The sequence below is a fragment of the Lotus japonicus genome, chromosome 1 (assembly GCF_012489685.1).
Source record: "Lotus japonicus ecotype B-129 chromosome 1, LjGifu_v1.2".
Classification (NCBI taxonomy): domain Eukaryota; kingdom Viridiplantae; phylum Streptophyta; class Magnoliopsida; order Fabales; family Fabaceae; genus Lotus; species Lotus japonicus.
Genome location: NC_080041.1, coordinates 130,140,680 through 130,168,557, shown reverse-complemented (window position 1 = coordinate 130,168,557; position 27,878 = coordinate 130,140,680). Strand labels below are relative to the sequence as shown.

At 36.5% G+C, this 27,878-nt stretch overlaps 3 protein-coding genes across 7 annotated transcripts; 2 read left to right on the top strand and 1 right to left on the bottom strand.

Moving 5' to 3' along the window:
• Positions 1 to 78: 78 nt before the first annotated feature.
• Positions 79 to 7,189, bottom strand: LOC130730739 (CSC1-like protein At4g02900). 3 transcript variants are annotated; one of them, XM_057582830.1, is made up of 12 exons: positions 6,855 to 7,189; positions 6,410 to 6,772; positions 5,986 to 6,141; positions 5,553 to 5,688; positions 4,826 to 4,927; positions 3,996 to 4,115; positions 3,756 to 3,836; positions 2,642 to 2,982; positions 1,725 to 1,970; positions 1,306 to 1,630; positions 826 to 1,059; positions 79 to 687 (listed from the first exon to the last, which is right to left on the bottom strand). In XM_057582830.1, the coding sequence occupies exons 2-12, from the start codon at positions 6,721 to 6,723 to the stop codon at positions 442 to 444; spliced, it is 2,301 nt and encodes a 766-aa protein (XP_057438813.1). In that variant the 5' UTR covers positions 6,724 to 6,772; positions 6,855 to 7,189; the 3' UTR covers positions 79 to 441. The 3 variants fall into 3 exon arrangements, with proteins under 3 accessions (XP_057438813.1, XP_057438812.1, XP_057438811.1); XM_057582829.1 differs by having other exon boundaries at positions 6,410 to 6,752; XM_057582828.1 differs by having other exon boundaries at positions 80 to 687; positions 6,410 to 6,752; positions 6,867 to 7,188.
• A 2,159-nt stretch (positions 7,190 to 9,348) lies between these two features.
• Positions 9,349 to 19,382, top strand: LOC130730735 (protein HUA2-LIKE 3-like). 3 transcript variants are annotated; one of them, XM_057582824.1, is made up of 12 exons: positions 9,349 to 9,840; positions 10,190 to 10,266; positions 11,483 to 13,426; positions 14,313 to 14,763; positions 16,826 to 16,934; positions 17,078 to 17,190; positions 17,309 to 17,496; positions 17,587 to 18,040; positions 18,144 to 18,315; positions 18,433 to 18,543; positions 18,659 to 18,805; positions 18,908 to 19,382. In XM_057582824.1, exons 1-12 carry the CDS (start codon positions 9,721 to 9,723, stop codon positions 18,940 to 18,942), a joined length of 3,921 nt encoding a protein of 1,306 aa, XP_057438807.1. In that variant the 5' UTR covers positions 9,349 to 9,720; the 3' UTR covers positions 18,943 to 19,382. The 3 variants fall into 3 exon arrangements, with proteins under 3 accessions (XP_057438807.1, XP_057438806.1, XP_057438805.1); XM_057582823.1 differs by having other exon boundaries at positions 18,144 to 18,543; positions 18,917 to 19,382; XM_057582822.1 differs by having other exon boundaries at positions 18,144 to 18,543.
• A 3,068-nt stretch (positions 19,383 to 22,450) lies between these two features.
• LOC130730736 (cyclin-dependent kinase D-3-like) lies at positions 22,451 to 27,878 on the top strand. Its single transcript, XM_057582825.1, has 7 exons — positions 22,451 to 22,827; positions 24,471 to 24,769; positions 24,854 to 24,962; positions 25,584 to 25,709; positions 26,131 to 26,366; positions 26,446 to 26,763; positions 27,377 to 27,878. Exons 1-7 carry the CDS (start codon positions 22,723 to 22,725, stop codon positions 27,429 to 27,431), a joined length of 1,248 nt encoding a protein of 415 aa, XP_057438808.1. The 5' UTR covers positions 22,451 to 22,722; the 3' UTR covers positions 27,432 to 27,878.

Here is a 27,878-nt window from a genome sequence, read left to right as displayed (position 1 = left end):
ACATTAAATTTACGGTGGTGTAAAAAATTCTAAGAAGATATGTCTGAAGGTCTCCAGCCAACTTTTTGTTAAATTTTTTTCTGGAAAAACAATGATTTTCATTTGGGGGTTGGGGGGGGGGTGAATCAAATGTATATATTTTTCACTGTTTGTCTCTATTGAACACAGTATATTCTATATTAATTACAAGAGAACAAATACTTACAGATATATATACAGTTATACATTTCTCTAAGGCAATTGAGAGGAAAAGAATGTTAAGGGTATGAATAATGTAATTGATTTGGGGCTTTCTGTTTCCTGCATCTATGGTTTCAACTAAAACTGGCTGTTTCGCATGAATGATGTTTGGGGCATTCTGTTTCCTGTATCCTATGGTTTCAACTAAAACTGGCTGATTCTCATTCACTCGAGGAGTTACTCCATTGCATCCTTTGAATCTCAAATGACGGCTGCACCTGAGGAACTGCTAGCACTACCGGCTCCATTATCAGATTGAGGCTTGCTACTCCGACGAGAACTTCTTTTTGTCGGAATAAGTGGATTTTCCTCTTCGTCATCAATGATTACTGGTTTTTCCAACTCGTTGCCCTTGAAAACTGGGTGCACGTAAGCATCCTGAAGATAAAGTCTCAGGTTCAAGTTTGGTTCAACAGCTCGTTCAAGTGTATCCTTCACCATGGCATCCTGTCATCAAATCACATATAAGTCATTCTGCCAATGCACACACCAGCTTGTTTCTTTGCATGTATATGATTTACTCTCAATTTAGCATACACGATATTTAATACAAGTATTTGTATGCATGCTTATTGCTTAACCAACCTCTAGTGGGAATTTTACAAACGCAGATTCGAAGCGCCCTTTGCAATATCTGTGGAACCAGATTGTCAAGACAGGTTGTGCAATAAGCAACAGGGTCGACTTATTGGCGCCTCTTGTACTTAACAACCCCATCAGAAGAAACTGAGATATAATCAAGCCTATGATTACTCGACGGTGGACATCAGGCCAAAAGGATGCTCCACTCTCATATTGCTGGTTATACACATTGATAATCTTGGGAAAAGAAAAAAGAAACAGAATTAATGCTATTTACTCTAATGTTTAGCAGGAAAAAGAGGTGTAATGCAATTTGAGTTGGGAACATCAAAGTGGGGCTAAGCAAGCTCTCTCACTTTGCTCAAGGGAAATTAGACATGTATTATCTGAACCAACCAATAGTTAGTTCGTTTGTTTGGATATGCATTAATTATTAATTATAAGTAACAAAATATGATGGCGAAGTCTATTTCCAGAGCTCACCTGGTGCCGAAAGACCAGGTAGGAAAAAGCAAAGAAGACTACAATGAAGGGGAGGAGTAAAGGTGTGACTGGAGCATAGACATGCCCTAGCATGAAATATAACTGGATACGAGGTTCAGATGTAGCAAATTCCAAGCTACCAGGATCCATAGCACTCTGTCTGTCTTGCTCAGTCTTCACCAAGAATGTGTTCTTCAAGTGGAACGTAATTAACGGAGCTAACCTAAGGATCTCTGCAGCTATTCCAGCCCATCCATCGATCATTATGTATGTGATGAAGAATGTGGCTTTCATGGGGATTGTACTGCCAACCGTTTTTGTGAACCTGAAAATTTTCATACAAATCCCCCCATCAGTTTGTGGCCAATCTCAGTGCCAAAATGAAAGCTATCTAAACTGCACAAGCTCATGGAGTCTACTTTGTAGAGGGCTGATCAATAAACTGCTGAAGTTGCTGAAATGCGGTTCCAGTGATAACGCTTCCAAGGAACACATTGACGAGAACAAACAAGTAATATTTGGAAGCTGACCTCCGTTCCAAAGATGAAAGTGATGAAAAACCTTCTATTTTGGACATTGCCATGAGAATTTTTGGAAGCATTGCAAGAAATATCTTCAGTGCTAGCCCTGGCAGAAATCCTTGAATAACAGACTTGACAGATGGCCTGCAACGAGTAACTCCATGACTCCACAGAATCACACAGGAAAATACTATGCATTCCATCGAAAAAGGAAACAGGTACAGAAAGTTATCCGGCTTCTTAATAATTCTCTTAGTAACATTAAAGAAGATATCAAAAGAAGTATATAATCTTTAAATATAAAAATAAACATTCAATATTTTGTTATTTATCAATTAAAAAAATAGTTCAGAAGGTTATTCAATTAAAAAAATTCTATGTTTTTAAACAATTCTATTAATAAATCTTTCCGACATGATTCCTAGTTGATTAAAATAACAAGTATTACATGAAATAATAAAAGAATTTGATGTGCTGAGAATTTTAAAAATGTTAATAATTTTTGCTGTGTGAATTAAGAAGACTGTGTCTGTATGGCAAGGAGAAGCAGAAAATATAACATTAATCTAGAATGGTGGGTTGTTTACTATGATAAACTTTGCTGATCTTTCAGACTTCAGAAACATTATTCTAGCTCTCTTGATGGATTAAATTAATTTTATGAGTTTCTTCACATTAGATTTCAAAGGCAAAAAGAAAACGTTTGACAAATGGTTCATATAACAAAATATTGGAGAATCAAGGGGGAATTATTAAGCTATTCAGAGTTCAAAATTAGAATACTAATTAACTGGTATAATATTGAAAGCACTTACTTTTCAATTATATGCTTCAAGAAAGGAAGGACCTTCTCAATCGACTCAATGTTGGCTAGAGATTGGACCAATGCTATTGGTATCATGAAGAAGAAAGTAAGGAAAAATAAAGAGACAGACATGAGTAATCTTCGAATATTGAGATCAAAATATGGAATTGCAAGATTTTCCCAGTAGACATCACGAGGCTCAGGAGCCCATTCTGTCAGCCAAATGGTTGGATTACTAGTTTGTTGAGTTTGAGCACAAACAGCTGCACCCCATCGGGTTTTGAATGAAACAAATGCTGCAGGAATAAGAGCATTGGGATCCTTCATAACATTTTCTCTTTCTACAGCTTCCTGCTTGAAATGAACACGATAAAATTTATCCCCAAATGAACAGATTTTTAAGCGGACACACACAAACAAAAGCAAATGGGAAAATTTAACCAAAGGTAACTGTTGCCTTTAATCTGTACTGACTCACAATTAATATGACTGACTATCCTTTACCCTACCCTTTCACTTTTTTTCCACTTACGGCCTTACATATCATGCCCTACCGGTGTAAGATGAACCTTTGTTTTAACATCCAATCCAAGACAACTAGAGTTCAAGTAGTCACCATTTCTTAGATTATAATAAATCAATAAACTAACTCTGTGTTTAGTATGAATCACTGCAAGAGAGAACTGAAGCCATTAGAATGAGGAGCTTACCAACCTAATTAGTAAGACAAACCTAATAACAGTAATCAATAGTGAGACAACATATTTAGCTTGCTAAGTGAGAGCAGAGAATTGGATGAAAAATTCAAAATCTTTTGGACTCCATGACTGAACTTTCAAAAGCATAGCCCCTTATATAGAGTGAAATAACAATGATACCTAACTATTATAATTTGATTAATTTACAATATTATAAGGTTATGTGTGGATTGATAAAATGGAGCAAAATGGAATAGAGTATGTTATTTGCCATTGTTTAGATTGGACTAAAATAAAATGGAATGAAATTAAACCCAATGAAATGTTTTCCTTACAATTCATGCTTAGTTATCCAAATAAAGCCAATAAGTTACAGAGAGTTGTATAAACTACTGTATAATAAAACATGTTCAAAACAGTACTTACTTGTAGGCTCAATTGATCAATTGCTGCAGTATAGTGATCAAGAGCATCAACTTTAGTCCCAATAATACCCATAATACCTGTCTATATACATATGAAATCAAATTGTGACACATAAAAGGATATCAGTTCATATCACCTTATGGTTATTCTCACAAAAAAAATAGGAAAAGCTAAAAGAAGGTTTCTTCTGCTGAAATTTAGGAAAAGCTTATTAATAGTAAATCATGAAGATAAAGCTACCCGAGTAGTTGGTCTCTTTGAAGGATCTCTTTCATATTTGTTCTGGTAGTAAATATACCAGTTTTGCAATTTCTTCTTCTTTGCAACTATTGATGCAAGCTTATTTGCATTATAAACAACCTATCAATAATGCAGAAGAAATTTATCTTTGGTACACCAGAGTATATCACAAAAGTAATCATGTTCAAGAATCATAACAGAAAGCCTTCCATCTGTTAAAGAAAATCTCAGTAAATTACAATTCCTAATTCCAAGATGAAGAGCAAACAGCAATGTATCAAAATGTTGGGTTTGACCCAAATTTTATCTAGGTAATAATTCCTGGTTTCCTATTTTGAAGTTGTTGACATTTTTATAGCATACTAATAGTACCACAATAGCATGGGAGTGGCTGCTTATCAAGCATATTTTTGGTAAGTTAAAACTAATAGTGTCAAGGAGTTGGTAGGACTATTAGAATGAGGGAGAAGAAATTGAGCCTGATGTTGGGCGAGGGTTTCTAGCTTTGTCCATAAAACTGTAATAGTAGTTACTAGCGAGTGAGGATATGTAACATCAATGCAAAGTTACAGAAATAGTGGGAAAATGTTCATAGCTTTGTCGTTTAAAAGTTTTGCACTAATGCTGTTCACAATTGATTTAATCTCTTCTGATACCAGGATGTAGACTTGTTGGAGTAACCCACATTAAATTTTGTGCTTGAAAATTTTGTGCTATTTTTTTCTAATTATGAGTATTTATGTAAGCATGTGAAGAAGGGTGTGATAATTTCCAACTAAAAACAGACTAAATATTTGCCAGACTACTGTAGTCGTAATTAAGCAACATACATGATGCATCAGGTAGTGATCAGGATGATTGACGCAAAAGAAATGTTCAATGTGCTCACTGACTGATTCATCGGGATCTGGGGGAACATTCCTGACTAGCACCTGTGAAAAAAAAAAGTGCCAAAGTTGTTACTAAGAAACAACGTTCAGCTTGCTTCAGAACAGCTAGCTAGAATTGCTGCAGCTATTAGTTCAGTTTTTAAATGACTGGAAGGGAAGCATGCAAATATACAAAAGAGAAATGAAAGCCACCACAACTCACTTCGAAAGTGACCCAAGAAAAGGCATATAAAACTTAGAAGACTAGAATCTGAAAAGATTAGTTTCACTTTCTCGCACAAGTTTGATATAATTGCTAAAATACCAATTGTCTGATACTAACTTGCTAATTGCCAATGTCTCATTAATCAAGCACAAGCTGAAGGAGTTTGTATCTGATAGGAACTAAATGTGGTATTTGTATTACTACAGAAAACTCAGAGACTAGCTCTGAATAGAACAGGGAATTACAGAATGTGTAAAGGAAAACAGTAAGATAAATCAGAAAAAAACTTCTCTGCCCAGGCGGAAGCCAACCCACACTACCCGAATAATTGCCTAATTCCCCTCCGCAGCCCGGACATTACTTAGTCAGCAGTTTGAAGCTAATCGTAGCATTAATCAATACTATATGTTTTTACGTATGAAGAGCAAAAGGTACAGTTAAGAGAAAATGAGACCAACTTACAGTAAATTGGTCTGGTCGACGACGTTCAGACGCCAAAAATCGCAATCTCATTGTTGCTATAATCCTGTACTCCTTGTAAAGACTATAGCATGTCCAAGTTGAGAAGACATATGACATGACAATATGTGCCCAAAATCTGGAAGAAAATAACATGAATTTTCGTAATATAAAATACTAAGCAGCCAGATTACATAACATGAGATTCATGATACAAAACTAAGAGTCTGCAACCCTATAATAACAAAAGGATATGCCAATTCAGTTAATATTGGAACTCTTATTTGGCTTGTTTATAGGACAAAATTCAAATTTGCAATCTACTATGCTCCTAACACAATCAATAATTCTCTCAATTTGTTAAGAATCCATCGCGTGTTAGAGAAAAGAGAGAAGCTTAGGGACAAGACAGCTCTGTCAAGGGAATCTATCTCACCTTTGTGATCCAAATGGAATGTTTGATATTGAAATCTTGTCAATACTGCTAAACGTCAACTCCTTGGCTCCCGGTGCTTCCAAAGTTTTCCCGGTCCAGTTAATAGGAACCAAAACAATAAAAGCAAGAACCGTAATCGGGGCAAATATTTTGATGCTGCATATGATCACTCCCATCAGAGAAAATAATTAAGCATTAAAAAGGAAAACCAAATCAAGTATTCAAATCGAAAATAGTAGTCCGTGGATCACTTTTTTTTATAGGCAAATGTTAGCTGTTAGTAAATTAGTACAAATTATCCCTCCTTAGGGTTCGAACCCTTGCCCTTCACCTACAATGTGATCCGCGGATCACATATGTTGTATCTTTTAAACTATGTCCTTACGCGTCGAATTTAAATGAGAAACTCGGCATACAAACTCACCCGAGAATGTAGATCCGAATATAGATAGCCGAGTCAAGCCCTGCGTGATCAATAACCTCAGGCTCAGGCATATGCAGCGCGGCAGGCATCCAATTCAGAAACCTAATGTAGGTCCTGAAGTCAAGGTTAACAAATTTCTTCACAAGCGAGCTGGAAGATGTGGGGCTGCCTCTTATCCCTTTGAGGTACCATTTCGGGAAGTAGACGCGATCGTTGAAAGGCTGAAGCCGCAACACCGCAAAAGCCACCAGGAATGCAACTGCAGACAACAGATTGATGGCTGCGGAAGTAGCAATGTCCGCAACAGTCGCCATTTTCTTCCTCCTTTTGAAGCACGCTTAACCTGCACAATATCAAAAACAACTGAAATTGAATTCGATTTCGATAACGAAACCCTAGTAATTTGAATTTGATCAATCTATGAATGTATCAGCAGCGTTCACACAATCAATCGTACGCAAGAGCAACGATAATCGAGAATTTCACGGTGCGAGTGTGGGTGATGATGTGGCGATGAATTGCAGAGGTGCAGGCATGTTTGGTTGGCCGATGCGGTGGTTTCCGGTGGTTGTGAGAGGGGAGAGAGAGAGGGGAAGAAGGTGAAGTTTGTTTTGTGTTAATGGTGTTGTGGCGGTTTGTGAAGGCGGCAATGGTAACTGAATTTTTTGGTTTGGGGAGAATGAATGAACGAGTACCGTTGTTTGAGGGAACGGTGGAGAGAGAATTGGCGCCAAAAGGTTCGGAGGCATGTTTGATTGTTACCACTCTTTCTTTCTGGAGTTTGGACTTGCTACTTACCAATGCTTGCTACTTTTCTACTTCCGTTTAATATGGAGAAATTTGGGGGAACAATGTTTTTTAGTTTTTTAATGAAAAATATAGGTCCTTTCAGGATAATTTTTTTTCTATTTAATTCATATTTATAAAGGTGGTTGCTAAACCAATTCACCTTTTTACAGGTATTTTGATTATCAGGAACGATGGTCAGAAGGTGGTGCTTCATGCTTAGGGTGGCTATGTCATTGCGAGGATACTGTCGTGGTGGCACCTGCAAGAATGCTTTGACATCAAAGTCAGTACGCGAGGAATATCTAAGGATGATGATATGTTAGGGTGTGTACCATGAGTTTTTCTTCTCCTTTTATAGGGTTGAGTTTGATTAATATATCCAACCTAAGGTGGTTGTTTCTCGGAGTTTGAGGTACGAAGATAGTCGCAGGATTCGTAATCTGACATAAAGTACATGACGTCGTTGATCAAGTGGTGTGCAAGGGTCATGTTTGCATGCTGCTTTGGGAGGTGGAATGACGTCAAACATGTTAAGTGTTGTGATTGTTTATGGGACAACGGAGTCTCGCATTGGGTTAGGGCAATGGGAGGTGGAATGACGTCAAACATGTTAAGTTACTTCATGCAGATTGCACGTCGGTGGTTGTTTTACCGATGACCAACTAACCAGGAGAACATAACGAATAAGTGTTTGGTCGACAGACGACATGTGGTTAGTCATGATCAATGGTTAGTGGTCAACATATGTGGTATATGGTCGATCGTGGTCGGTAGTTTACCATGTGGTCAGAAGAGGATGTCATATATTTGGTCGTTTATAATCGACAGACATGATGCAATCGATTTTTCCTTTTTAACCTTGCAACAAAAGAAGAAGTAATAGTTACATTGAAATAGAGTCTATTATATAAAATAAGGGAATATTTTTAGATTTAACAACATATAGTAAGTAAAAATTCTCAGGAGAACTAGTAGAAGTTTTTTTTCAAAAGTAGGACTTAAGTGAGATTTCACAACAACATACATTAAATTTTGTATATATTTTTTCTATATAGTAAAAAATAAATGTTATGAACATTTATACATAGATATAACTCATAAGTATCATTAAACATGTATATCTTTTTTTATGAAACTAAACATGTAAATCAATTGACATGTTCTATCAAAATAGAAATATTAGATTTTAATCACAACGCAGTTTGTAAGCAAAGTTTTTGCATTCAGCTTTAATAAGATTTCTCAGTGGATGATTTAAAAAAGAAAGAATAGAATACAAATAACTATTTTAATATAATAATTTTATCATCAAAATCTTCTAATAAGTTGGAAAGAATTGATTGAATGGAGAGGTATTATTTTTTTGTCAATGATGCTTAAATTAAAGTCGTTAATATATATATAGTTTAGTCATCACATATTATTTAGTACGTTGATTGTGTGACGAAAGATTAATCTCAGCTATTGAGTATTCGATTGCTTCATGAATAATAAGAAGTTAATATTATTTTGAGTGATGTTAACGACATAGGGACATAGGATTTTTAACTGAGGGACAAAGAAAAAAACATATGACTTAACGGGGCAACTATGATTGAAAATTAATAAACTATACATTTTTCTTTTTGTTGCTTTCCACCATTCAATTATCTTGTTAATCAAATGTCATAGCACCATATGTCATAGCCATGAAAGCAGTTTGACTTGGCTAACTCCACGTGATTCAACTCCAGCTATATGCTAAATTGAAATTCCATTACCCTATTCACATTTTTTTATATTTAAATTATATGCATAGACTCTGTAAATAATGTTTCACATTTATCTCTTTAATACTTCAGATATAATCATGTTGGAGTCAAGAACATTTACATTATAGTGAGGTTAATTCTTACTGCAATAGTTTTTTTCTATCCTTTAACCCGAGACTTTTGCTTAATGAAAATCAAACATATACCACTTGAACTAGTAATCCGTTGATTTTTACACATTTATCTAATCATATCTCATATTTTTTAAAATATATTTTTAAACTTAAATTTAATTATAATAATATAAGAAATTAATGAATTCTAATCGGATAACTATCTAATTATTTTTAATAGTACTGAAATTTAGGTTTTAGTCATCCACGTGATGCGCCCCAGGTTAAGACAAGCATTGAAAAGGCCGGATTATACTTTATAGTCAACGCATACCGCGCACGTTAGCGGACTTGATGGGATATGTCTTTGACACTACTACTTCCCTGCGCACCATACCGCTCCGCCGCACCGCAACCACCGAACCAGAACCACCTCACCTCTTCAACTCAACTCCCTCCAACTAGGGTTTCGATTTTCTCACTCTTCACCCTCTTCACCTTCCATTTTCCCAATCCCCGGTGAGCTTCAATGCCTGCAAATTTTGGCATCAATTTCCAAACCCGTTTAGTTTTTGATCAAATTCGGCGTATTGGGTGTTCAATTCAGCACACAAAATCGGTTCTTGTTATCATTTGACTGCGGCTTGTGTTGTTAGTTATGGCGCCTAGTCGCAGAAAGGGTGGGAAGAAAGCGGCGGCGGCAGCGGCTTGCCGGGAATGGAAGGTTGGTGATCTTGTGCTTGCGAAAGTCAAAGGGTTCCCTGCTTGGCCTGCCACGGTAGGTTCTGCTTGCTAATTGATTTCTAGTATAACTTTGAAATTTGGGAATTGGTGTTGATTATGCTGTCTAGATTGATAGGCACTGTTATGTTTGGTGTGTAATGTAAAAGGTTTGCATTGCAAGCAATTGAGTTATTGTTCATTTTTGTTTTTCAAATGAAATCACAAGTTGTTGGGTGTGAGTGAACTTGATTATCAAGCTTGAACTATCTTATTTTCTGTGGTCACATATAGGCTATATAGCTTTTATGTTTGTTATGGCTGCTTTTTGTTTCATGATTTTTTTTTTATTGTTTGTATGTTGTGGAGTTTTGATTTGTCTGATTAAGTTCTTTTGCTGGGGGCAGGTAAGTGAGCTGGCGAAGTGGGGTTACTCGACTGATCGGAAGAAAGTGCTTGTTTACTTCTTTGGAACCCAACAGATGTATGTATTCAAATCCACGTCTCATTTGATGATTGATTTTTCATTTGTATGCAGTATGCATATGGGAATAATGTGTTTTATAGCTTCGGGAATTGAATACAATTGCAAAACATAGGTCACACTTAGTCATAACTTTTGGTAGGTATATGATATCGTTAATCTCGTGGTTTGGCACACGCTTAGTACCAAGATTTGAAGGTGGTCTTCTCACTGATATGTCAGTGATTTGGTATGGTTTGTAAAGTTATTAGAGGTTGTGGTGTTTTGGAAAGTTTTTAGGACAACTAAATTAGGCAGGTGTAGATATTATAATAACTTTAGAGGGAAAGTGAGGAGTTATATTATAATTAGCAATAAGAAAATCATGCGCCAATCTAAGCACTTTCATAACTTTGTCATTGTAAAATAACCAATTATCCCAAAAGCTTAAGCTGTTGGGTAAGGGCCAAATGAATGGTTTTATATTATTATTTCTAACACGCCCCCTCATGCAAGAGCCATTTGGGCTTGAAGCATGGATAGTGCATTGACCCACCTACCATGTGCTTTTAATTCAACTTTTTATTAGAAGAATTGGGGGCGGCCAGGACCAAACTCTGGACCGTTTGGTCATACAGGCTCTGATACCATGTCAAATAACCAATTATCCCAAAAGCTTAAGTTGTTGGGTAAGCGCCAAATGAATGATTTTATATTATTATTGATTTATTTCTAACAGTTATACATGTGCATGTATTTTATCATAATCTCAAGTCCCAACCATTGTTTTTTAACTGAGGGTTGTAACTATTAATTTTTCCTGCTAAAGTGAATCCCTCACTTCAAAGGAGCCAGGTCAATGGCTTTAAGATTTTGGGCGCGGGCTTACTCACCCCAAAAACTAGCTCAAGGGGTGAGGGTTGCCCAAGCCTTGACTACTTAGGGTACATCTTTAGTTGATGTGAGATCTCACCACCCTTTTGGCAGTGGTCCAGCTTGAAATGGAGAAGGATAATAAAAGAGCTGTTGTAATTTGAATTTCTATTTGTTCATTGATGATCTGATAGAGTGAATGTGCGTGGTTCAAAGAAATTTAATTTTTATGCTAATTGCATTATGTAAGATATATATAACTGTGTTGCAATGTTGAATCTTTCTCTTAGCATTTAATTGTTCGCCAATTCTGAACGTTATCCATCTTATAAGTTGCCATAGTTAAAAATGGTATTTTGTGCAGAGCTTTCTGCAACCCTGCCGATATTGTTGCATTTACTGAAGAGAAGAAACAGTCTCTTGTCAAATGTCGAGGAAGGGGTGCTGATTTTGTCCGTGCAGTGAAGGAGATCATTGAAAGTTATGAAAAACTAAAGAGAAAGACCCAAGTTGATAATATTAGCTCTGGCGGTGAAGTTACTAACTTAAATGTGTCAAATCCACTTGATCCATCTACCAGCATAGGGTTAAAGGATGAGTTGGATGCTGCTTTGATAATCAATTCACAAATGAAATATTCAAATTCTGCAACTGACAGACCTGAACTAGTTTGTGCAGCTGAGCATGACTCAGCTGTTGCAATGAGAGATGAATCTAATGATAAGGAGGATGTAGAGGAGCCTCCCGATAACTCTGTTGCAACTGCGACTGTAAAATCACCGCTGCCAGTAACACTGAGAAATACACCAGCTCAAAGGTCTAGAAGCCCATCACAGGTCCAAAACTTTGTTGTACCTTGTAGCGATGGTGGAAGTAATGGTGGCAACACATCATCTTATGCAATCCAGAAGGCATCTATAAGAAGGAACAAACATATTAGGAAATCACCTGACCTTTTTGGCTGTAGCGGTAACAATTCTGATGTTAGCATGGAGGAAAATGGTTCTGAAATTATTACAACCAATTCTGATGCCTATAGCTTACACGAGGGAAGTGTAATAGATTCTAATTTAGAACTTGAGGTGGCTGAGACTGTTGAGTGCCCTGATTGTGAAGTCGAGTTAAACAAAGGCCACCATGAAACAAAGTCTGCCATCAATAAGAAGAAAAGAAAACCAAACAAGAGGGAAACTAATGATGCTGGTGCTCAGAATGCCTGTCAAAATTTGCAGAATATGTGTGGAAATTCAAAAGAGAGATGCTCTGACCAAGATGGAGATAAACACTTGCCCCTTTCGAAGCGAGCCAGAGTTAGAATGGGTAAATCATCACCCACAGAGACAGAACAGAATCACATTGTGCAAGTTCAAGGGAAAAGCTGTAAGGAAGATATTAACTCAACACAGCAGATAATCACATCCTCAAATTGTGAAAAAGATAGCCTTCCTATTGAAGATCCAGCAGCATTTAATGGAGCTTTGGTTGATGTCCCTTCTACGTCATTAGCTCCATGTTCTGAATATAGATCTCAAATTTGTGAAGTTAAGAGAGAGCAAATGTTTGGCTGCTCTATGGACGATGAGGCTGCTTTACCCCCATCTAAACGCCTCCACCGTGCTTTAGAAGCTATGTCTGCCAATGCCACTGAAGAAGGTTATGTTTGCATGGAGCCATCATCCTCTATAATGACATCAAGTGGTGGATTCTGCATATCTGCCACAAAAAGATGTCCTTGTACGACCATTAATAATAAAGGAAGTAGTGATCTAGAACTGCAAGGGCTGAATTCTTGGGGCGTTGATTGTTCCAATATCAGTGTGTGTTGTTTCTCAGCTCATTCAAATCCAATGATTTTAACAGAGAAAAAGTTATCTGCGGAAGTGGATAAGCTGTTAACCAAGATACAACAACATGAAACTGGCAAGGATGTCATCCCTGGTGCTAGAGACCAAGTTGGTGAAGAACTTAGTGACTCTATGGTTTTCCAGCCTGCTAAAATAGATTCACAAGTTCCAATACAAGGAAAAGTTTCTCCTAATTTTGATGTGAAATTTTGTAAAGTTGGAAGCAATCAAGATTCACCAGGTCCTTCACTGCCACCAAATAATGATGATAATATCAGGCCTGGGAACCATTCAGATGCATCTGATACATTAGATCATGGTGGAATAAGTCTTGATCCTGTTGCAGGTGCCAATGAAAGTTGTAAGTTATTACCTCAAAATAGTATTAACGCGCATCACAATGTGATAGCTGTTTGTGAGGATGAGAAGCGAGCAGCTGGTGCCTGGAGTAAAATTAATGACATGTAAGCTTAATTTTTTTTGTTACAGTTGCTTGTTTCTGACTTCCTATATCCTTGGAACAAATTTTTTTTACTGCCTGTTTATTTTTTCTTCTGTGAATATTATTTCAGTTTTGCCTAGATTCTAGGGAAGCTAAAATTTTAGCTTATAAGTAAAGCACTGGACAAGCTGTTTTCAGCCTATTCACAAAGCTGAGATTTTGGGTTTTAAAAAATTTCCTTGTACAAATGTGCAACAAATTATATCCTTCACAAAGTTCCTGCTTCCCCTTGTCTGCTCTGCTGAACCTCGTTCCCTATAGAATTTAACAGGATGAATTTATGCTTTTCTGATTTAGATCATACTTGTGCAAGTATTTCTGTTTCCCAACCTAAACCCTAATAGCTACTGGTGTTGATTAATAAAACAGAAATAGAACTTCCTGACAGCACTGAAACTAAGAACAGGAAAGAAGGTAGTCCTCCTTTCACAGGAAAAACAGTATAGAGAATAGTGCACTCACAAAGAATTCAAACCCTCAGGTATTCCACAATCCAATGATTTTCATGCTCTATGTAGTGTCCCGCTTTATCATCCCCTTCCCTCATCATTTCCAAACTTAACCAGAAGTCTCCACATCTCCCTCTCAGCCTCTCCATTTCCACTAACTGCCTTCTCACCTAGCATGACCCTCTTACGTAATTTCTCACCTCTTGTGTTACACATGTTTTATTATGTTCTATCAAATTCAATTTGTGGAGATCAGTTTGGTGGAATTTTATAGGATAAACAAATTTTAAACAATCTTTTAAAGATCAGAAAAATGAAAAGAGGACAGTTGTTTGACAAAAATAATCTATCCTGCCTTTCTTTTAAATTCCAGAAAGCTCACATTTTCTTTCTTTTCAGGCAAGATGCTGTGAAAGTGGTCAATTTTAATGAACAAGAGAAGGATAGGAATTCTGTTTCAATATCCAATGATTGTTCAGATGGAAAGGGTAATTTGGGCAGTCTGTCAAGCCCATCCTTGACTAGTGGGGGAGATTGCCATCTACAAGGTTCACCTCCTAATACATCAGTTTGCTATATTTCTACATCAGACAGTAGTAATATCCTTCAAAATGGAAGTTGTAGCCCTGATGTACACCAGAACAACATTTTCTGTTGTCCTATTGATGACTGGAAAGATGGGACTGTGGCAAATCAACAATCAAGATCTGTAGGCAAGTCAACTGAAGCAGGACATGCTGCTTTGCTGTACTTTGGAGCAATGCTTGGGACATTGACAAGGACAAAAGAAAGTATTGGTCGAGCAACACGCATAGCTATTGATTGTGCGAAGTTTGGTATAGCAACTAAGGTACTTTTTTATTCTTTATTTCCTTTCTCCCTGCCTCTGTAGAAATTGTTCAATCATTAGCTGTAAATGCTTTTCAATTTGAATTAGGATTACTTAGGGTATTAATTGGACAGTGTGCAGGTGCAACTGCAATCTAAATTTAGCAGGTGCATGTATTATTACCAATAAGTAAAAGAAAAGTGCACAATTTCAGAGAGGTATAAAGAGAAAAAAAATCTACATAATAAAATCTACTTTTTGTTCTGGGTGATCACAATGTTCTAAGTCTAATGTCATGGTTGAAAAATTTGAAAAATCTACTTTTTGTTCTGGGTGATCACTGATCACAATGCTCCATCTATGATGGAATGATGGGGTATGGTATGAGTATTGAGCATGAGACAACTTTGATATCTTATTAGCCCCTGTTCTTCAAAGTGAACTTGATTTTCTTTTCTCTTTTTACATTCTATAGTTACATGAAAGTAAATATAAGGGTGATAACTGATAAGAAATTATTTGAGTTGTGCTTGCACATTTTGATTTTGACTTTCGGAAACTGTGTGATATTAGTCATATTGTTTTCCAGGTAGAATTTTGGTTTCTTTAGGAGGGAACTTTTGGTTGTCAAGGCCAACTGTTTGTAGCCAGAATACTGCTTTATTATTATTAAGGAATAAATCATCAACTTGTATTAAGATTAAATGTGGAGTTTTTTTTTAGCCAGTCATTTTTATTATGTGCTTATTGATTTTTTTCACTTTCGAGTATCATTACATTAAGCTTGCTTTTCATGTGGGCATTTGAGTATAATAAGAGTGCACGTGTTCTGTGTCTGTGTAGGAGAGGATAATCAACTAAGTTTTTATAAAATCATTACAATTAGCACTCACAAATACAGGTCGATGATTTTGCTTCTTTACTCTCAAATATGTGCAGTCAAAGTTATATGGTCTGTTAAACAGTGGGGGTATTATGGTTTACATAATGAAAACTCGTCCTGTCAATTAGTGAGAGCAAACTTGACCAAAGGTTCTACCACATCTGTTTGAGCGCTACCTGATAATTCAAACAAATTATCCATACTGTTACTGTAAGAATTGTTGAGAAGTCCCGCATTGACTAGAGATGTTCATTCTTGCATATTCCACGCTCTAGATGTCCAGCCCTAGGCGTGAGGGGTTGTGTTGAGAAGTCTCACGTTGACTAGAAATATGGCCAAGATAGTCCTTATATATGGGAAAACAATCCTTACTTCTTGAGCTAGCTTTTGGGGTAGAGCTAGGCCTCCCAAATTTTAAGAAGAATAAAGCGCCCTTTTTTTAAGGTTACACTTTTTAACTTCCCAAAATGCTCAATATTTATTTTTACTATAACTAAGATAGTGGGGATATTTGTCATCAGCAGAAAGGCTCAAGCCACTACCTATGAAGTATAAATTACTTCTACTTTTATGGTACTTAAGTGTTTTGAACTTTACAATTAAAAATCATTTCTTTTTTTGAAGTGGAACATAAGGATTCAAATTAAGAAGGGGAAACATTGAACATAGAAGCATTTAGAATCTCCAAAGGGTGCTGCTTCTATCCAAGTAGCACTCCTGCTCATATATTAGCTTCTTTAGCTAGGTCCCTAAATGACAGTTTAAAATCAGTTTGCATTCAGTTTTACGGTAAGATAAAAAGAAATGTTACGCCGGATTTTCAATTTACACCCATATCACTGGTGCATCTTCAAGTGTTGAGGAGTACACTAATAAATCATGTAGCTTTTGATGTTATTGTGGAAGTGGGAATAGTAGAGTGCATTGTATGTGCGAATATGGTTAAGAACTTTCTGGCATCCCAGGTTCACCGAGGAACTTGTTTTAATTTGTTTGTCCAAGTATAACTGAGGAGTTTGCACATGCATGTTTCGATTCAATTTTTTTTTTATCTTGATGGCAATTAAGGCCATATACTTTTCGATTATTTCCTTACAAAATTGTTGCACCTTCCTTATTAAAGATTATCATGTCTTTTCTCGTTGACATATACTTTTTTTTCCGGTGGGGCGGGGGTTGGGCTGTGGGGATGTATTCTAGGTGGTGGAAATTCTCGTCCACAATTTGGAAACTGAGTCAAGCCTGCATCGAAGGGTGGATCTGTTTTTTCTTGTTGACTCTATTGTTCAATGCTCTCGAAAACTGAAAGGTAATTGTTTACCACTCGAAAATTCTTGAAGCTGGCTGACTAAGTGAAAAGAAAGAATTTGTGCATCTGTATCTATTGATGATGAAAACATATCAGAAATATGCATATAGTATCTGTTGATCTTTGAAAATTTGATTTTTCAGGAGATGTTGGTGGAGTATATCCATCTGCTCTTCAAGCAGTCCTGCCACGGCTATTGTCTGCTGCTGCTCCTCCTGGAAATATTGCACAAGAAAATCGGAGGCAGTGTCTTAAGGCAAGTTGAAGTTTCCTATTTACTGAATAAACATATATGCTCTTTTATCTTTTTTTACATCTCTTTTTTGGATCATTATTCTTGTTAACCTTTGCTCCCCATTTTTCCCACTATGTAGGTTTTAAAGCTGTGGTTGAAGAGAAGAATCCTACCAGAACCCACTATTCGCCGTCATATCCAGAAACTGGACTCATATAACAGTTTGGCTTTCGCAGGTGCCTTTTCACGACGTTCATTAAGAACAGAGAGAGCTTTTGATGACCCTGTTAGGGAAATGGAGGGTATGCTTGTTGATGAATATGGAAGGTTTGAACTAGTTGGTATAAGAAATTTGCTTATATTATTCTCTCTCATACTTTCCCAAGTGCTTACTTAAATTTGCATTTGATCTTGCAGTAATTCAAGCTTTCAACTACCTGGATTTTATATGCCCCGAATGCTTGAAGAAGAAGGTAGTGATTCTGATGGAGGGAACTTCGAGGCCGTCACGCCTGAGCATGATTCTGAAACACATGAAGTGCAAGAAAAGGTTCATGCAATTGAAAAGCACAAGCATGTGTTGGAAGATGTTGATGGTGAGCTTGAAATGGAAGATGTAGCTCCCTCTTCTGATGTTGAATTTACTACAATTTGTAATGTTGATCAAGGAAATTCCATGCAGTTAGAGAAGAATCTTCCTCTTTCCTGTGTTCCTTCTTTACTACAGGATGTGTCGTCATTTCCCCCTCCTCCATCTTCATCCCTTCCACCACCACCACCACCCCCACCGCCACCAACAGTGCACCCAATGTTAGCTACTTCTAATCAATATCACACTACAGTTGATTCAAAAGTTTTTGCAGATTCACAGGTATGCTTTACATCCCTTGCTTGGGTTATACATTCATTGGTGTCAGTGGCAGGAAGTGTCAACTTATGAACCTTCTTTTTTGGCTTGGGCTCATATTTTGTAGACCGTGAAAGATAACACACTCCATTCTACTCAGCCCCTGGCTGCACCAAGAAATATAGAGATATGTAGAGACATGCTGATGCAGATACCCAAGTCTACTTGCTCTTTCAACACTTACCCTGTACAACCACCAGACAATTCCAGGAGTTCTGATGGCGTTATGCATAATAAAGGTTACTCCTTACAGCCACCTCACCATGTGCCATCCAATCAGTTTTCTTTTGTTCATGTGGAACATCATGTTAAGTCTCAGAGGGAGGTTCCTCCACCCCCTTCATACTCCAATGCAGGCCACTTTACGAAGAACATGAAGAGAGAGAATAACTGCAACAATCACGAGAGACTAAAACCACCTCCCTGTGATTACCAAGAGAGTTGGAATTTTCCTGCACCTTATTCTGGTAAGATTGTGCTGACTGGTGATACATCTGATTGTTTACTCTGGTTGTGTATCAATGTATTAATGTTTATCTTTCTGGGATTTCCGCATGCTGGTCCTTGGTATCATGACAAAAGGTGCGCTGGCCCCTTATGGTTGTCATCCAAGTGAATCAACTAGATTATCAGGTCATGGGTGGAGATTTCCGCCCCCGTCAGTGAATTATAGGGACTCCATGCCTTTCAGACCCCGCTTTGAAGATGCAATTCCAGTGACAAACCGAGGTATGCACCCTCTCTGTTCAACAAAATTTTACCGTGAGGATTTTTTTATTTATTTCGCTTGTATTCTGGAATATCACTTGGAGATATTGAGGTTTAAGATAGTTGTTTCAGGCCCAAGCTTTTGGCAGCCAAGGTGAACATAAATTACCTAGAAATGATGGCTGACATGCTCCTGTCTATGAGTCTATCCGCAGGCCTTGTTAGCTATTCTTCAACAATTAGTATCGTTACTTGCATAGTTACATTTCACTCATTCAATGTTAGACATGACCCACATTGGGCCTTTCCTTTGTTTAGGAAAGATGATTTTTGTTCCATGTTTCTTTATTCTGTACATGCAAGAAAGTATCCTGGGGAGTTCGCAGAGTTTACACAGGATGTTGGAGGTCATAATCTGCTAGATTTGTACATATGTATTGTTTCTTCTGCAGAATGTAGAGCAGGAAGGAGTCATTGTAAAGTTGTTGGAGAGCTGTAATTTAACTAGGTTGTCATTGCCATGTATCAAAATTGGAAGCCCTTGTAGATTTTTGGACCAAAATACGTATAAAAGTTTTTCTGGAGCTGTTTCTTGGAAGGATTAAACTTAATACAGCACTATAGATGTTATTTTTACGTTGTCCAATTTTTTTTTTTAAACAAAAGGAATTGTATTATTAAGAGATAGCGGTACATGAGAACAACCCTCTCATGAAAATAGGAGCTAAGTGAAGGCAAGAATAACACCTGCAATCTTAACAAACCATGAGTTGGAAAAATAGAAGTTAGGGATAGATAACACATTTTTAACAGATTTAAAATGTGGATGACCGAGTTTTTCATTGGGCAACAACACAAACCAGGGCTAAAGGTAAGTTGTCTTTCTTAAAATGACATTTTGTAAGTATACTTCTGGAAAGGATCCAATTTAACCACGGTTCAAAAAGAGTTAAAATTTGTAGGAATTGGTAACACTATTTTTACCAAAAGTGTATCATGTGGGAATAAAATTAACCTTTTATTTGTATGATTTTTTCATATGCCAAAAAAACAAAAACAAAAAATTCTTCTAGCCTCCTAGGCAACTCCAAGCTGAGTTTGTTTTCCTCCCATTAATTATTTGCTTTTATTTATTTATTTACGATGATAACTGATAAGTGCTAACAAGGCTCAGGACTTTAAGGATTTAAAAATACTCTTGTTTGCCATTTTAAAAGATTGTGACAATAAATCTGCATTCTTATATTTTAAGAACATGAGCTCGAAGAAGTTGGCACATAGATATCAAGTTCTTAGTTATAGAGTTCAGAGTGGATTGTCTATATAACAAATATGCATTATTTCACTTATGAATTATGAATTTTTTTCTTCGAATTCTAGTATTCTACCATTAATAATTTTTTATGCGAGAAAAGTTAAAGCGAATAATATACGCATGAAATGAACTATTATGAGAGATTGGGGGGGGGGGGGGGGGTATACTATTGGATTAGATATTTTTTTTGCGAAAATTAAAATATTAGTTAAATTTCTTAATTTTCATAATATTTCTTGTTTCTCCTTATTTGGAGATTGTTTAGTACATTCATCGGAAAATCTTATCTCAGGTGAAGTTCCAATTGGTTCGTCGTGAAGCTAACACCGTTTCTGATTGGTTAGTTAGAAAGACCCATGTGTTAGGATTTAGGGTTTAAGCTTTGGTACTTTTGACAAAGGCTTAAATATGTTGGGAGCCCCTATAAAATAGGGGTCCTTTGGTTTAAGCCCCTACAAAATTTTTTCTTGGGAATAAGCCCCTAATGAGAAAATAATATATAGTGATAAGCCCCTGTCGTCAACTTCCGTTAAAAAATATATGAGTCAGCAAACGGAGCTGACGTGAACCTTTGCCACCTCATCAAGTGGGCCCACAAGATGCTGACGTGGAAATGAGAAGAGAAATATGAAAATGCCAAATGTGGGATTTGAACCCAAGACCTAGAGCATAATGGGCAACATCCTTCCCACTAGGCTACAAGCTGCATCTTTAGTATAAGTGCAAAATTTAATATATATCTTATTTAAATTGAAGCTGCTAATATTTCAACCAAAAATTTAAAAATGTCCTAAGCATGATTTGAACCCAAAACATAGAGGTTCATGGAGGAGGCTCTAACCACTAAGTCAATGCCTAATTTATGCATGTATTTTTAGCGCAAAACTAAATATATATTTAAAAACAAACTGATAATGCTAAATAAATTTGATGTGGTAGTTCTAAAAATTACATTTTTAGGCTCTTATACGCTCTTATATAATGTATCAATTGGAGTTCAAAAAAATATAATGTATCAATTTGAAACAAAATAAAATATTAAATGTAAATAGAAAAACATATTTACAAAACTTTAAAACGTAAAAAAGTTAAATCTTACAAATTTATTAGAGTTCATATATTGACTTCTTTTAAGTACTAATGAGTATATATACTGAAAGAACAAAATAATAGTTTTTTATGATTTAAGTGGGGTTGAATTCTTGTTCTTTTTTTTACATAATATATATATATATATATATATATATATATATTGTTGTGCGCATGAATAACAAAATGAGCTAGTGGCTCAATTGTAAGGACATTGAGTATGATCCTCCATGTATGGTGTTCGAATCCTGATTATGGTGTTTTTAAAAAAAATTGTAAGTTTAAATGAGATATATATCAAATTTTGCACTTGTATTAAAGATGCAGCTTGTAGCCTAGTGGGAAGGATGTTGCCCATTATGCTCTAGGTCTTGGGTTCAAATCCCACATTTGACATTTTCATATTTCTCTTCTCATTTCCACGTCAACAGCTTGTGGGCCCACTTGATGAGGTGGCAAAGGTCCACGTCAGCTCCGTTTGTTGACTCATATATTTTTTAACGGAAGTTGACGGCAGGGGCTTATCACTATATATTATTTTCTCATTAGGGGCTTATTCCCAAGAAAAAATTTTGTAGGGGCTTAAACCAAAGGACCCCTATTTTATAGGGGCCTCCAACATATTTAAGCCTTTGACAAAAAAAAAAGCTTTGGTACTCATGTCTTGCACTTTCCTTTAGCAAAGTGTCGTTATTATTTATTGTATGAGTATGCATTTGAGACTCTTATAACCCTAATGCTTTGTTTGGTAGAGTGAAGTTTGAGTAGAGAGAGATGGGAAAGAGAGAGTTAGGGTGAGGAAGGAGGAAGTATGTGTGTTTGGTAAGTGGGGAGATGGTTTTTTTAGTCTCTCCAAATTGGAGAGAGACGGGGAGAGACGAGTGGTTGTTTGATTTTGAGTCTCTCTCTTCTCTATCTTTCTTCACTTTTTATCATACCAAACAACCTCTAAATCTACTCTATTTCTCACTCTACTCAACTTCTCTCTTCTCTATCTCTCTCTACTCTATCAAACAGAGTGTAAGTGCTCATGCGTCGTAGCTTGTTTGCTCTCATGGGCCTTGCCCCACCATGTCATTTTTTTTAAATAATAAACAACATGAGGTATTACTTAAAAAAAAAACAACATTAGGTATTCAGATTTTTTTATTTACGAGAAATGCATCTTTTTCATACCCTTTGTAATAATAATTTTTTAATTTTTCAAATAATTACTTTTTAATTTCCATTTGTACTATGAAATGCCCTAAATCTAAATGCTTATTTTGAACTTTCCCATTTGTTAAATCCCTACACTGATCTCGTTCGTTCTTCAGTCCCCTCCCCCCTCAGCTCAGTCCTTCCAATTCCAACCGCCGCCGGAAGACGACGACGACGGCGTTTTCAGGTTCCATCGGCTCCGGCGAGTGCGTCATCGGAGGAACCAGTGGATTCATCGCACCTTCGGAATCGCCTCTGGCGGTGCTGGCAGGGGCATGAATTGAGAGTTCAGTAGCATCATCACACCACCAATTTGTGTGAGAGAAGAGAATCGATGGCAGAAAACGATCCGTCGAAGAAAGTAGCCGATAGGTATCTCAAGCGTGAGGTCCTTGGTGAAGGTACCTATGGTGTCGTCTACAAAGCCATTGATACCCAGGTAACTTTTCTCTTTCTTTCTACTCTTAACTTGTTTTGCGTAGTGGTAATTGTGATGTTTTTTCAGTTTCAGTGGATAAAATTAGATTTTCATGTGTATTTTCTAGGTGGGTTGTGAGAATTAGGTCTATAAATTAATTAAATTTGATGAGATAAGTTTCAACATGTTATAGTTTATGATTTGATTTCAAAATGGGTTTGGCAAAGTGTCCTGTTCTTCTTGAGAATTCCAAAAATTCAGCTGGAGATGTGTTGCTTACATGAACTAGATATGTGTCCCCGAAGGTTAGCTCAAGTGGTAAGAGCTAGGGGACATAAGGGTTTGGGAGGGTGGAGGGTGGAGGGTGAAGGGTGAAGGGTCTAGGGTTCGAACCCTGAGGATGACTAATTTACTAACATTACTAACAACTAACATTTGCCTATAAAAAAAAAAAAGAACTAGATATGTTGCTTACATGAACTGGCCTCTATTCAATAATGAAGATGGGGTGCTTTAGTAGTCTAGTGCTATTAGGTCTATAAAATTTTCTGTGATGTGAGAATAGTGTTATCAAATAGCGGCTATAGCGGCCGCGACCCACTATAGCGTAGCGGATTTTAGGGCCACCGCAATCGCTACGCCGCGACATAGCGGCCACCGCGAGAAACGCAATCGTGGCCGCGACGGCCATAGCGGCGCTGGAAGCTGAAGCGGAAATAGCGGATTTTGAGGAATACTGCATGTTTTTTAATTTTTTAGGGTTTTTAAATATGGTAATTCTTGACTATTGGGCCACCGACTGCCCAATTAACTCCCCATTAATTCTTTTTTTCTATATTTATGCTTCATCATGAAGAATAATCACGGCAGAATTGGAAAGGTTTACAAAATCCTAATTCTCCTTCTCTCATCCTCCTTCTACAAGCCCAATTAACTCCCCATTAACTCCCCATTAATTCGTTTTTGTTGGATTTCCTTTTTCTGTTTCTCTGTTTTACTGCCCAATTAACTCCCCATTAATTCGTTTTTGTTGCATTTCCTTTTTCTGTTTCACTGTTTTAAGACTTGTGTTTGGTTTATGTTGCTTTTAGTCTTTGGACATTTGTTTTGAGCTGGTGGCTGCCTTTAATAATTAACATTTGGTTGTTAAAATGATGATTTTATGCAGTTTCTATTATTATGTGATAAGCTGTTGTTTCTTATGCAGTTTTTATTTGTTCATTTCAAATGTTTCTGCTCTAGTATTGCAATAGATGTCTGATAAGCTGCTGTTTTTTATAATATTTTACTTATTTTAACCGCTATGTGGTTTCCGCTATTTGCCCGCGACGCTATCCGCTATATGAAATAGCGGAGTTTGGCCTCGCCGCGATGGTCCGCTATCGCGATTTGATAACACTGTGTGAGAATTAGGTCTATAAATTAATTTGATGAGATGAGTTTCAACATGTTATAGTTTATGATTTAATTTCAAAATGGGTTTGGCAAAGTGTATTGTTCTTCATATCACTTGCAATTGAGAATTCCAAAAGTTCAGCTGGAGATATGTTGCTTACATGAAATGGCCTTCTATTCAATAATGAAGATGGGGTGCTTTAGTAGTTTAATGCTATTATATTTGTTATTTTGTGGTCTTTGTAATGATGTGCTCATTGCATGGACAGACAGGACAAACGGTTGCCATTAAAAAGATTCGGCTTGGCAAGCAGAAAGAAGGGGTGAATTTTACAGCTCTTAGAGAAATTAAACTGCTTAAAGAGCTCAAAGATCCAAACATTATTGAGTTGATTGATGCCTTCCCGCATAAAGGGAATTTACATCTTGTATTTGAGTTCATGGAGACAGACCTCGAAGCTGTCATAAGAGACCGGAATATTTTCCTTTCTCCAGGAGATATTAAATCTTACCTTCAAATGACGCTAAAAGGCCTTGCTGTCTGCCACAGGAAATGGGTTCTGCATAGGTAGGTTTTATTGCTAATTTGCTCATTACAAAATTGTTACCTGCCTTTAGTTCTGAGCTGAATAGTTCGATTATGTATTTTCAGGGATATGAAACCAAACAATTTGTTGATAGGACCTAATGGACAGCTGAAACTTGCAGATTTTGGTTTAGCACGGATATTTGGAAGTCCAGATCGCCGGTTCACTCATCAGGTTGGTTTCGTTATAAGTATCTCATGCATTGCACAAATTTTCTTTAAATTTAAAATCATATTAAAAGAAAATATTTGACAGATAGAGTATTTAAAACTATAAAGGAAATATGTGTGAGTTATGGAGATGAGACATTTTAAATTTTGAGGATTGAGGAAAACTATGAAAAGAAATTGTGTGAATTAAGACATGCCATCATTTTTTAGTTAGGTTTGACTTATATGATGCTTTTGTTTGTATTTATACAAAAACAAAGGGTGTAAGAACTCAATGTTTTCCTCTTAAATCTCCACTATTATTGCCTTCTCTGTCCCAGAACTACAAGAGAAGGAAATGGAGTACTAGGTTTAGGTGCATGTGTTCTATGATTGTGGTTCTCTAGGATAACCATCTCTTGCTGTAACTATGAAGAGTGGAGTACTGTTGAACTAGTAGCTTCGTACTTACTAACTTATATGGGATAAAAATGATTCTCTTGGAACCCTTGCTTCCTTCCAATTTAGTGGTCTCTTCTACATCTTAGCTTCTGTCTAATATTGAACATGGCATGTTTTATTCTTATATTTGTATTTTGCACTTTCTCTTAATGGATCTACAGAGTTGACACTTATGCATGAATAGGTGTTTGCTCGGTGGTATAGAGCACCTGAGCTATTATTTGGTACAAAGCAGTATGGTTCAGGGGTAGATGTTTGGGCTGCAGCTTGTATATTTGCGGAACTCCTCCTTCGTCGTCCTTTTCTTCAGGTAAACCGAGATTGTTCTGAACATTAGGTTGTATATGAAATGTATTTTACGGTAAATCATTAATATTGATGTTCCGGAATGATGGATTTTTTATTGGCCATTTTAACTGTGCAACTTTTTATTGAGGAATGAAGTTGACCATTTAATTTTATCATTCGTCTGAATAAACCCTTCAAAGATGTTTTACTTAACTGCGATTAGTTTCAAAGCTGTTGGCTATGGTATTTATAGACATTATCGACTTTTAATTTTGGCTTTCATCTTTTTCCTGTTTTAATATCTTTTATCTAGCTGTTTTTCTTTTACAATATTTAAGTGATTAGATGTCATGTATTGCATTGGTTGATTTCACTCTTTTATTCCTTTTTGCTTAAGCATCTTTCTTCTAGTAAATTTATGAGTTTGCTTTAACATTTCGTAGGGTTCAAGTGATATTGATCAATTAGGAAAGATTTTCGCAGCGTTTGGAACTCCTTCACCTTCCCAGTGGCCTGATATGGTTTACCTTCCTGATTATGTTGAATACCAATATGTCCCTGCTCCCCCTTTGCGTTCTTTATTTCCGATGGCAAGTGATGATGCTTTGGATTTGTTGTCAAAGATGTTCACATATGATCCAAAGGTTAGAATTTCCGTGCAGCAGGCATTAGAACATAGGTATGTGCCTTAAACATCCCATATAGAAGAAAAAAAGTTTCCTTCCCTTTTCCTAATTTTAATGTCTCTTCTACTGTAGGTACTTTTCTTCTGCTCCTCTGCCTACAATTCCAGATAAGCTTCCTAGACCTGCCCCTAAGAAGGAGTCTAGGGCTTCAGATTTCAATCCTCATGAGGGTCCTACTGTCTTATCACCTCCAAGAAAGTCTAGGAGAGTGATGCCAGGGCGTGATGGGTCTGAAGGAAATTCTTTGCAAGAGGCGGATAAGGTTGATGACAATGTTGGTAATTTCAGACAGACAGCCGGTGATAATACAGGCAAGAGTGAGCCGGCGCCAATGTCTCTAGATTTTTCTATATTTGGAATAAAACCTCCAAATAGACCAACAATTAACAGGTAAGACTGCATTGATCATGCAATCATTTCAAAATGACTTATAATTTGCATTTTGTAATTTCATCTGCGTCAAACATAAAAAAGTAGGTAATATCTTGCATAATGAACCATAAACCTTTCATTATTGTTAGTGAGGTTGGAAGATAAGTATTGCTTTATACTGCACAGTTTTTTACATTTTATTCTTGTCTAATATTGTGAAGGTGATGCTGTCTGCCAAATGGAATATGTCAATCAAAATTTGCTAAATTAAAATGTTGTAGCTATGAAAAAACAATAATACTAATAGATAGTGTACCGGAGTACTGCCTGTGCTGCTTACATGACAATTTACGCCAAACTTTTGAAACCAAGTTGGTTCATAATCTTCATTTTTATGTATAACTGGGATTTTTCTATTGACTATTGGAGTTTAGCATGCTTATTTTCTATGATGGAATTTGTCACTGTACAGTCTGTACTCATAAGAAGCTTTACAGGGGAAGGGAAAATATAATACAATTTCATCTTTTTGATGGTGTTTAATAACGCAAGTGTTTCAAATGTTTGTTGCCTTTTAATTTCTACTCTTAAATGATATTATTTATTTAGTTTCATTTTTTTTGTTCTGCAGTGCTGACAGATCACATTTAAAAAGAAAGTTAGATCTAGAATTCCAGCATGACTAGGCATGAGTGCAAGGGGTTCGATGCAGCTGAGAAAATGCTGTAATTCGGCTTTGCTTCTGTATTATTTCTCATCCCTCTCTCTCAGCATCAAGCTACTATGAATGTGTAATGCCTAAACGACGAAGTAGCAGGGACAGCAATTTAGCACTATTCACCGTTCGGAGTCATAAAGTAACTATCATAGTAAAAAGAAAAATTACAGTAACCATACTCTCTGAATCCCTTTGTTCTTAATTCTTGTTCTTCATGTAGAAGAGAACATGTACAAGTCCACGGAAGGCCTTTGAGTGAGGGCATTTTCTTGAGCCTTTGCTATATCTGACATATCAAAAAGTAATGGTTGAGAAAACTGAATTTTAACATTTATTTTGTTATTGAACATGAAATTATTCTTTACAATTTTGAGTGTATAATATGTATTTTCTCACAATGTGCTGATTGCTTTCA